The 12454-nt window shown below is 30.9% G+C and overlaps 1 protein-coding gene across 5 annotated transcripts in view; it reads left to right on the forward strand.

Moving 5' to 3' along the window:
• The first annotated feature begins 606 nt into the window (after nt 1-606).
• Nucleotides 607-12454, forward strand: part of LOC118204845 (protein spinster homolog 1-like) — a 118097-nt gene continuing 106249 nt past the window's right edge. For 3 of the 5 annotated variants that reach the window (XM_035377138.2, XM_035377139.2, XM_035377137.2), the window contains exon 1: nt 609-998. In XM_035377138.2, coding sequence (XP_035233029.1) covers nt 776-998 — 223 coding nt within the window. In that variant the 5' untranslated portion in view covers nt 609-775. Of the gene's footprint in view, nt 999-12454 lie in introns of all 5 variants that reach the window. The other 2 variants (XM_035377135.2, XM_035377136.2) reach the window with 1 other exon arrangement.

Genomic DNA, 12454 nt, shown 5'->3' on the forward strand with positions numbered 1-12454 from the left:
GGATACTGAAAAAGTGATGAATATATAAGAATATTGTAATTTTCAGTAAGTTTTCTTATTGAATAATAAATTCTGACAGTCCTATGCTATAAGACTAGGGTCTAAGATTTCATAAAAATTCCTCTGTTAAGTAATTTCCGTAGCCTTTTTGTCAAGACATTAAAGATATTTTAACTAATTACACGTCCTTGCTTGCGATTAGAACCATTATTAAATCCCTATTTTATTTAATCATTTCCTGAACATTATCATGTATATAGATTGACCTCGTCTTTTTATCTGATAATTATTACTTGCAATTCATTCTTTTGCTGGTGAACTGTTAACAACCCTTTCTATTGCTGAGTTGGATGGATGTCTTTGTGAAGGAGTTTCTGAGGAAACCGGCTCTTATCGACATTAGAAACTACACTAATTTGAAATTAGCTTTCTATGAAAATACCTTGTCAGTTTCATTCATATTAAAATGTGTGTTTCACAGGATAAATATTATTCAAATTTAGTTAGGGAGTAATATATTTTTCAAAACTATTCAGAACAATCTTTTACACACATTACAAATAATGAACATTATGTCACGTGAACTCCCTGCGCGTTTGTGGATTTAGCGCCGCCAGAAAGTTTCCGCTTGCAGAAAGTTTCTGCTCCCTTGTTCCTCTTATTTGTTCCCCTCGAGAAGATCTTGAACAACAATTTTGATGGAAGATTGATGTCGTTCGTAAAGGATGTTATGAAATAAATTCTCATTTCTGATGAAACTTACATATTTCAAAAAATGCCTGCACATACCAATTTAGCATACTCTAGTGATGACGGCTTTGAAAATTGTGCTAGATTTGAGAACCGAGATCCTTTTCATAATTCAACATGTAGAAATGGAATGCCAGCTAGTTCTCAAGAAATGATTGTGTCATCTCGCTCGAAAAAGCGTTATGTGTCTGTAGCAATATTGTGTTTTATAAATTTGATTAATTATATGGACAGATTTACAATAGCAGGTAAAGTGATAAAAATATATACTTGAATATTGCATATGCAAAACATCTTGTTCTCTTTCTGCTATGTACGCTTTTTGCTTGATCTTTAATTCGAGATACCTTCGGCATTTATTCAGGAAAATGAAGTGGATATTATTAGTGGAACAAAAGGTTATTGCTGTTCACAAAAGCAAAATGCTTTAATTGGAATTTATCACTAGCACAATAGTAAAAAGCATGTTAAAAGTAATGTTAGCTGCTAATAATTTTAAGAAAAATTTTTTTATGCACTTTCAAAACTATTTTTGGGTTTTCATCCGCAGAGAACCCGTTGGCGCCGTTGCATTTACGATGAGCCGAGCCGCAAACGTGATATTTTGTAAACGTGATTTTTAGTGCATGTAAATTCAAGTTAGCAGACAAAGCAATATATTAAGCATATGGTTGTAAAAATTCACAGATAATAAGCATGTAGATGTAAATCTAACTGGTTAAACGTGATATACGAAAATAAATTTGTATTAAATTCAAGTTAGCACAGAAAAGAATATATTAAGTATAAGACAATATATAAGCATTTATAATGGAAATAAAAATTTATTTAAAAAATATAAATTAGTATTAATGTAATGAAATTAACTGGTTAAACATGATAAACGAAATAAATTTGTCTTAAATTCCAATTAACACAGAAAACAATATAGTCCTTACACCAGCAGTGGTTTGCTAATTTTGATGACCAAGGTGATGCATCAAACTATTCTGTCATCTTAGATAATCAATAATATTTTTATTTCAATTTAATCGTCTATTTATGTCACACCTGCCATCCTCTGAAAGGTTATTGTTAGAAAAGCATTAACAATGCATTCTCATTAGAATTGATGAATTTAACCCTTGTCTTTATCGTTTCTATATTTTCGGCTTCGGGTAAGCTGCTAAAGTAAATTAGTAAATGGCTGTGGTTGCATCCTAATTGACTTAATTACCGAAAATGGCCTTAGACATAAAACTAAACTAACTGATAAAAATTCTATGTAATTATATGCCAGTATTGAAAGAAACAATCAATCTGATAAGAAAAAGCTGCGACTTGTTTTGAAAATGAGGCGTAAAAGATTACCAGCGAGAATATTCCGTTTGGCATCGGTTGCACCATTATTGGCAACTTTATCGCTTGCGCCGGCAAAACGGAAAAGTACCTAATCGTCTATTTATGTCACACCTGCCATCCTCTGAAAGGTTATTGTTAGAAAAGCATTAACAATACATTATCTTGTTAAAATTTTACGCCAGAAAAATTGATTTATTCTCATAATTTTAGATGGCTATAACCAATAATAAAAGCATTTATTAATTATTTAAATTGCTGGTTCTTAGAGCTGTTAATAATTAAGAACACAACGTGAACAGCTGTGTTACAAATTAGCATTCACCCCTCCCGCCGTATTTTTTTCCTTTCATCCCGAACCGAGAACCGGCATCTATCTATGAAAATATTTCTATCTATTCGTTGTTAATAAATTCAGAAAAAATAATAATAAATAAGAGAAGAATAATATAAATCTGCAAATGCAAACAACGACAATAATAATTCAACAAAATGAATGCAAGAGGAATGGTTGCAAACTTCGAACAAGCGAATAGGATAAATCCGCTGGGTTACCAGGTTTGAACTATTATCGCCAAAGTTGGCAATGTTTACATTTACCGTGTTCTCTGCGGAAGTGCTTCCCTATTTTTAAATGTTTAAATTTAGAAATCGGTTAAAAAAAAAAAAAAATGCAAAAGGCAAAATGATTTTTTGATGATTTTAAATTTACCTTACAGTATGATATTTTAAATCTTCAATAATGATAATTTCTAGATTACAGTATACCTTTGATGCAGGTGTGCTGTTTTTTTAAACTCGTAAAAAATGTCGCTAAATTGGTACTTTTCTATTTTGCCGTGCCTGCCAGCGGCTGAGTGGTAAAATCGCTGAACACTAATGGTTCAGTCCGAGGTTCGAATCCTGCGAACGGGCTGGCTGCATAGGCGTTTTCAAGGTTTTCCTCATGTGTATTGTATATACGAACCAGTTTCCCTTAGAAAGTCCTCCATGAAGGCATCCCTTCCCTTAGGCAGACAGTCCTAGTGTGCTTTGCCATATTCTCAATACACACCACGATTTTGCTGGTGCAGGCAATAAAGTCGCCGAAAATGGTACAACCGATGCCAAACGGAATATCCTGTCTAATAAGCTTTTACGCATAATTTTCAAAACAAGTAGCAGCAATTTCTTATTGGATTGATTATCTCTTTCGTTGATCTTTACATTATGGTAACTTGGCGTTTTTTTGGCGAAAATTTGGCGACCAACTCTCCTACAGCAACCCTCTATTTTTTTTTCCCGCCGCCATTTTGTCTTCATGAAGTAAAGACATGTTTCTTTTTATCTACTGAACACTTCTTCCAACAATCTACTAGCCGAATTACACTTATGCTAGAAATTTTATCTAACAAAACTGCTTAATCATGACAAATATTCACTGCAAAATTGGGAAAAAAAGCACAATACCATACTCCTTACGCGTTTTTCAAAATAACACATACACATAAACCATGTACACGCCGACTTATTTTTACTTAAAAAAACATCCCAGAATTGCACAAAAATGGCATTGCGCACACTCTTCACTATATCCATGTACACTGCTTTTTTCTCATAAATTAGAAAAATTTCACGAAAATACATGACAATTTTCTCAATCTTTAAACCCGGTAAAAAGAACATATATAAAATTACCTGATCACGAAAAAGTATTTACCCTTTACAAATATGAACATTTCCACATATAAAATAAATAAAATATCCAAAAACTTTTACATCTAAATCATCTATTACATTATACACGTCACCAACGAATTCATACCGCAACCATTACAAATACTTAGTGTCAGATATTTAAATTATTTCCATGCACGTTTACTTCAACTAAAACGTATACCAAATTCCTACAAACATAAAATTCACAAAATAACTATCATTTCATTAAAATATAATTAAATTCAAAAACACTACTTAAAATATAAATGAGCACATACATTAAATTAATACATACATAAATACCCATTTCGAATTCACTTTAGTTTTGGCCATGGGATCCAAAAATTAACAAGCACTGTTTCACACAACACAGAATAAAGCCAAATACAAAATTTCCAGATTTTTTCCCGATTTCCCCCCTTTTCTGATTAAAGATAAATTCGTCCATTAATATCACATGACATATCCCATGATCTCTCATTTCCCTCACACAAAATAATGCGTAATCGGAACTGAGTACTGCTCACATTATTACCAAAGTGCCAGGTAGTAACCTTTATCGCCTCCAAAATGTCGCCAAACTACCAGTTACCATATTGTAAAGATCAACCATCTCCTTCAATATTGGCATGTAATGGCAGATATATTTTGAAAATATAGTAGAAAGAAATAAGCAAACCACAAATGCAAGTTACATGTTTAGTTAGCCAAGTAAATAAACATGTAAGAATAAACATTTGTGGTTTGCTTATTTCTTTCTACTATATTTTCAAAATACATCTGCTATTTAAGTAATTTCCATCACTAAGGGCTTTCATGGTAATTTAAGTCAATTACGATGAAATCACACTGCTCACCCGAAGGCGAAAATATAGAAAATGCGAAGTCAAGGGTTAAATTCATCAATTTTAATGTGAATGCTCTAGTGATTTTAAATAATTTCTGGGTAAGCTATTTGTACGAATCAAAATAATTCTTGCATTAAAATTTTTATTCCATAAGATTTAATTTAAGATTTAACTTGAAATTAATGTAGCTAATTACTGACAGAATTAGATTTTTGTAGCGTAGTTTACGTGAGAGGAGATCACTTGGGGTCATGTTATATGAACCGGTGAATCAGGATGTTGAACCAAAGAATATATAGGGGTCGATTCTCCCTATAGATTCTTTGGTTGAACCATGAGATCATAGTAAATTCTTAAATTGTCTTTTTACAAATTTATTGCCTTTATTTATTTTCTTTTTACAAAATTTTAAATGATGTTAAAATATTTATGCACTTCAAAATAAAAAATTCTTAGAACTGACATTTGTTATATATGTGTATACTGTGTGTTGTCACGAATAAAGTCTGCTTGGCAAGATTTGTGCCTGCCAAACGGAAAAGTACCGCTAAATTTAATTATGAATAACAGTGTTGCCATTTTTGAGGAAAAAATATTTTATCCTTAATTGGGTAAAAGTTTACAGTTGGGTGCCCCTTGTTTTTTGGCACCAAGAAGACACAATTTCAAGATGGCCGCTACACAAAACCAAAATAAGAAGTTAAAAGAATTGCACAAACTCTGTCCATGTACACATCGATCTGTTTTCATCGATCTGTTTATCCGACCTCGTTCGGGTACCATTTTTTAAGAAAATGTTTTTATTTTAACTATAAACGTATTAATTTGAAGATAAGCATACTAATGAGTGAAAACAGCTTAAAAATTAATGCTAAGTAATTTTAATTTTGAAAAATAATGAAAAAAAGGATAATTTTTGTCATTACGGCAACAACCACGGTGAACAATGTATACATAAATATACAGTTTTTTTAATTTGTATTTATGTTTACACTTATTTTGTATGCAATGAAGCAAAATAATTAAGAAATATTCATATATTCTTGAGATATGTTAAAATATATAGTATTAACTGCAAATTTTCCTATTATTGCATCAAAAATCTAAGAATAAAAAGTAACAATTCAACTTCTAATTAATATTTCTAAAATCTTCTGCTTCAGAGCATGCATCAGATTATATGAAACATGCATAGAAAGTATCATTTAGTTTTATTCATAAAATTGTGAGTTATGGCTGTTACCATTGGCAATATTTACTGAAAAACACATTTTTCAGAAAACAAGTTTAAAGTTTTCATAAAACAATTTCTTAGTGAAAAATGCATCCCTGATAATTAAAATCCCCTTCTTTTTAATTGACAACTTGTATTTTCACAAACATTGCGCTTTTTCTTTCGAACAAAGCGTAATTTTTTTCTTTGGGCTTTTGTAAAACTCGCGGAATGGCGCCAAGAGTCAGGATTTTGCACTTTATCAAGTTTTAGAATTCCCTGCTCAGTGTAAAATTCAGAACACACAGATAACTCTGAAAATGTTTCAAGCAAACCTATAAATCCATCATTAAATAACATTAAATAACAACACTTGTTATTTAATGTTATTTAATGATTGCTCCAAACAATGTTCGCGAGGAACAATTGCAATAAAATGCCGTTAAAACGTTCTTTGATATTTTGAGTTTTGCCATGTATGCACTTTTTTAATAACTCTTGTTTATGTTGTCAACTCCATATATGTAGGTTTAATTAAATTCAAAATATATGTTGATATACCAGAGGTTTTTGGCTGATTTTTTTTCTTTTCTGCAATCGCACATTGATAGTTGCACCAACTCATTGATTGAAGAGGGCATTGGCTTCGAAGAAGAGCTACAATGGAACAAGCAGCTAGTACAGCCTGCTGCATCTCAATTAAGTTTCCAACATTACTTCTAATTGCAATCCCTAATTCTGTAGTTTATCAATAAAAGAACCAATCAGTTTACCTTTCCCTTTCAATCCAGTTTTTTATTTTTCGTAGTGCACTACTAACCCTTTTCTGTACATGTCCAAAGCATTCCAGTTTCTTGACTGAATCTTTACCATATATATTTTCACAATTAAAAACCCCTTAGAATCTCCATCCTCATAATACTCTGTGTACTTCAGGGTTGATCTTTACATTATGGTAACTTGGCGATTTTTTGGCGAAAATTTGGCAACCAACTCTCCTACAGCAACCCTCTATTTGTTTTTCCCGCCGCCATTTTGTCTTCACGAAGTAAAGACATGTTTCTTTTCTTTTTATCTACTGAACACTTTAGTAGGCTAGTAGATTGTCTTTCTTTTAACAATCTACTAGCCGAATTACACTTATGCTAGAAATTTTATCAAACAAAACTGCTTAATCATGACAAATATTCACTGCAAAATTGGGAAAAAGTGCACAATACCATACTCCTTACGCGTTTTTCAAAATAACACATACACATAAACCATGTACACGCCGACTTATTTTTACTTAAAAAAAACATCCCAGAATTGCACAAAAATGGCATTGCGCACACTCTTCACTATATCCATGTGCACTGCTTTTTTCTCATAAATTAGAAAAATTTCACGAAAATACATGACAATTTTCTCAATCTTTAAACCCGGTAAAAAGAACATATATGAAATTACCTGATCACGAAAAAATATTTACCCTTTACAAATATGAACATTTCCACATATAAAATAAATAAAATATCGAAAAACTTTTACCTCTAAATCATCTATTACATTATACACGTCACCAACGAATTCATACCGCAAGCATTACAAATACTTAGTATCAAATATTTAAATTATTTCCATGCACGTTTACTTCAACTTAAACGTATACCAAATTCCTACAAACATAAAATTCACAAAATAACTATCATTTCATTAAAATATAATTAAATTCAAAAACACTACTTAAAATATAAATGAGCACATACATTAAATTAATAAAAATTACCTTACAATCCTAATTACTTTAAACTAAATCATTGCTAATAACAATTTACCCAATAATACCAAATTCCTTTCCACCTTACATTTAGAACAATGCATAAAAATAATATCCTCAAATAATTAAAAATACTAACTTACCTAATCTTCTTCAGAATCTTGATTACGTGGCGGATACATTTTTCTAATTCATTCAATAAAATTATTGAAAGATTTTTTCTGCGAATTTTTCCTCCGCTAAATAAAAAGCAAACTTCTCTTTATCACAATGCCTAAATACCCATTTCGAATAGTTAGTTAGGGCCATGGGATCCAAAAATTAACAAGCACTGTTTCACACAACACAGAATAAAGCTAAATACAAAATTTCCAGATTTTTTCCCGATTTCCCCCCTTTTCCGATTAAAGAACCGTAATTCGTCCATTAATATCACATGACATGTCCCATGATCTCTCATTTCCCTCACGCAAAATAATGCGTAATCGGAACTGAGTACTGCTCACATTATTACCAAAGTCCCAGGTAGTAACCTTTATCGCCTCCAAAAAGTCGCCAAACTACCAGTTACCATATTGTAAAGATCAACCTACTTCGGCTTTCATAATTTAATAGATCATTCAAAAAGCGAATAAACACCAACTGCTTCCATACCCGAAGCTGCTTCTTTATAATTTGCAGAATAATTATGTTACGCTATATATATTATGAACTATATGTCGTGCTGAAGATTGCATTCCATTTTGTTTAGTTTGTTGCAAATGATGCAAAAATGTGACATAACTTTCAAATCAAGACTGTCAACGCTAATCGACAAAGCAGTAACACATCCATTCAATGTCGAATACCCTCTACGCCAAACTAAATACGAAATTAAGGGAAAAAAACTATCACCAGATTCTTAAAATGTATTACAAAATATCTAAACTTAGTATTTTTATAAACTTTATTTATCATCAAGATTTTGTAAGTTATAAACTTTAAAGTTTATAACTTACAAAATCTTGATGATAAATAAAGTTTCTAAATAAGTATGTCTATTTAAATGCTCACTTCCGGTCCAGAATATTGGAACTTCCGGTTTATTCCGTTACAGAAAAATGCTTATAACTGCAGTTCTAATTAACATATCAACAAGCAAAAACTTGTATTTGATAGCTAAAGATGTATTCTTTAAGATAATGTAATAAAGTAAAAATCGAAATTTTATCCGAAAATCGTCTTTTGTACGAGGTCGGATACCTTAAAAAAAAAAAATCCTAGAATTGCACAAACTAGGCTTAAATTAGTCCATGTACACATCAATCTATTTTCATTTAAATAAAATCAGGAAGCTAAAACAAAGTTAAAACTATCATGGTAACTGGAAGTAAGGTTTTATCATTAAAATTAAAAAAAAAAAAAAAAAAAAAATGTTGTTAATCGAAGGGGCACCCAATTCTACACTAGAGCCCTTAATTGTTCTGTCAAATATAAGAATGTAGTTTTGAACGAATATTTCGGCAAATTTTGAGTTAACATTCATGGCAGTGAGAGAGTATACATTCTCGGTTAATCTTTGGATTATGGTAACTTGGCGAAAATTTGGCAACCAACCCTGCTACAGCAACCTTCTACTTTTTTTTCGGTGCCATTTTGTCTTCACGAAGTAAAGACAGGTTTCTTTTTTTTTTTATTTACTCAACATTTTTTCCAACAATCTGCTAGCCAAATTTCGCTTATGCTAGAAATTTTATGGAACAAAAGCGCTTAATCATGATGAATATTAACTGCAAAATTGGGAGAAAGTGCAGAATCGCAAACTCCTTCCCGCGTTTTTCAGAATGGCACATACACTGTAACTGTGTACACGTCGACCTACTTTTACTTAAAACAACATTCCAGAATTGCACAAAAATGGCATTGCGCACACTCTTTTTTGTGAATCTTTAAAGTCGGTAAAAAGGACATATATGAAATTACCTGATCGCGAAAAAGTATATACCCTTTCCAAGGATGAACATTCGCACGTATAAAATAAATAAAATATCCAAAAACTTTTCCCTCTAAATTATCTATTATAAACGTCACCTGTGAATTTATAAACACAAACATTAAAAATGGTTGCAAATACTTAGTGTCAAATATTTAAATTATTTCCGTGCACGTTTACTTCTACTGAAACATATTCCAAAATGCTACAAACGTATAATTCACAACATAACTATCATTTAATTAAAATATAATTAAATTAAAAGAAAGTGCAGAATCGCAAACTCCTTGCTGCATTTTTAAGAATGGCACATACCCGGTAACCATGTACACGTCGACCTATTTTCACTTAAAAAAAAAATCCCAGAATTGCACAAAAATGGCATTGCGCACACTCTTGACTTTATCCATATACACTACTTTTTTCTCATAAATTAGAAAAATTTGCACGAAAATGCAGGAAAATTTTGTGAATCTTTAAAGTCGGTAAAAAGGACATATATGAAATTACCTGATCGCGAAAAAGTATATACCCTTTCCAAGGATGAACATTTGCACGTATAAAATAAATAAAATATCCAAAAACTTTTCCCTCTAAATTATCTATTATAAACGTCACCTGCGAATTTATAAACACAAACATTAAAAATGGTTGCCAATACTCAGTGTCAAATATTTACATTATTGCCATACACGTTTACTTCTACTGAAATGTATTCCAAAATGCTACAAACATATAATTCACAAAATGACTATCATCTAATTAAAATATAAATTAAAAAACACTACTTAAAATATAAATAAACACATACATTAAATTAATAAAAATTAGCTTAAAATCTTAATTACTTTAAACTAATTCATTGCTAATAACAATTTTCCAATAATAGCATATTATTTATTCCTTATATTTAGAACAATGCATAAAAATAATATCCTCAAATGATTAAAAATACTAACTTACCTAATCTTCTTCAGAATCTCAATCCTATTCTTATGTGCGCCTGTTTCAGGATCTTTAAAATGGTACTTATGGTTAACAGCAAGATGTTGGAAAAACTTCATCCTCCAAACAGGCATATGACTTCCAGCAATCAGATATTATTATTGTACCAGGTAGAATATACTGCTTAATAAAACTTAATAAGCAATCTTTACTTCTATCTCGCACAACCTTAAAAAAACACTTATTACTACCTCTTTCAATTCCACTAAATACCCATTTCGAATTCACTTTACATAGGGCCATGGGATCCAAAAATTAACCAACACTGTTTCACACAACACAGAATGAAGCTAAATACAAAATGCTATAAAGTACTGCAGATATTTTCCAGATTTCCCCCCTTTTCCGATTAAAGAACTGTGATTTGTCCATATATGTCACATGACATATCTCATGATCTCTCATTTCTCTCAGACAAAATAATCCTTGGTAACTGGGTACTTCGCACATTATTGCCAAAGTCCTAGGTAGTAAACTTTATCGCCTACCAAAATGTCGACAAACTGCCTGTTACCATATTCCAAAGATTAGCCACATTTTCTTTCAAATTTCTAAGAGAATCATTTGTAATTTCCATGTGACAAATTTTTCTTTATAAATGTCCAACATTTTTCATCACATAACAAAAATCAGAATATCTGTAAAATTTTATTTTTAATTATTTGGTAATAAAACAGTTAAAATGTTGAAATTTTCATCTGCATTAGAGGCTAGGAAAAAGAGGACTACAGTCAAAAGTCGTTAATCTGGACTCGTCGGTGACTTCGATTCCGGATTATAGATCATCAGTTTAAATCTGGTAAGATGGCATGCAGAAATTATAAAATTAAAAATATGAAACTATAATTTATGAAATAAAGAGCAATTATGATCTAAAAGGTATCAAAATTTACAAAAAAAAAAAAAAAAAAAAAAGTTTAATATTTATTTGTTTACTTTATTAAACATTTCTTTCAATGCAAGTTGTTTAAGTTGCTTCATTCTATGTGATAATACTTACTCTTTAATTCTATAAACATACATAATTTCTTCTTTAGTTACAAAGTTCCACTGTTCAAGTCCTATAATTGCTGTGTCGAGAATACCGACTAATTTGTTAATCGAAATTTTTTCGTTTTGAATAACCTCTGTGTCACTTTCTTCACTATCGGAAGTGAATTATAATGATGAGGAATTTGATTTAAATCATATCAAAGACGGAGTACATTGAGGTGAAATACTACATTTAGTAAGGAATTATAAGGCAAATAAAATAAAAACATCTGCCCTGAAGATAAGGATAGTGCTGACAGATCAACTTTCAATTCATTGCACGCCATGGCGTTCGCTTTGTAGATCCTTTACATATTAGTAAATATATATCGGAAATGAAATTCTGTTTGACATAATCGAAAGTTCAAGCTTACTTTTATAAAATTGCTCTAACAGTCTGCAAAAAATAATAAGCCGGATCTAATTCGAAGATTAAGGAACAATGCAATCTGCAACATTAACTGAATTAGATAATTTTAGCTTAGCTTATACCGTCCGTTATACATTAAACGCGCATGTATAAACGTATTATGCGCATGTGCACGCACATATTCGCAGCCGTAAAGGTCTTATGCGCATGTGTCAATGCGACGCATATGCAGAAAGTTTGTAGCTTTGAAGTCCGAATTATGGGTGTCCAAATTAACGACTTTTGACTGTATTTGGTAAAAACAACGTAAGAATTAAGTATGTTTCTAATTTCTCTGTCTGTATTTTCTATTTTACATTTTTAAAACTTTAATTTTATTATATAAATTTCTTCTCTCAAAAATTAATACAAAGTAAAAAGTTCTGGCTTCTGTCTAATCGGATTTTAAATAAAACACATGGTGTTAAAA

This window comes from Stegodyphus dumicola, chromosome 7, assembly GCF_044657685.1.
Source record: "Stegodyphus dumicola isolate Sdum_Otavi_A_Nest chromosome 7, ASM4465768v1".
Classification (NCBI taxonomy): Eukaryota; Metazoa; Arthropoda; class Arachnida; order Araneae; family Eresidae; genus Stegodyphus; species Stegodyphus dumicola.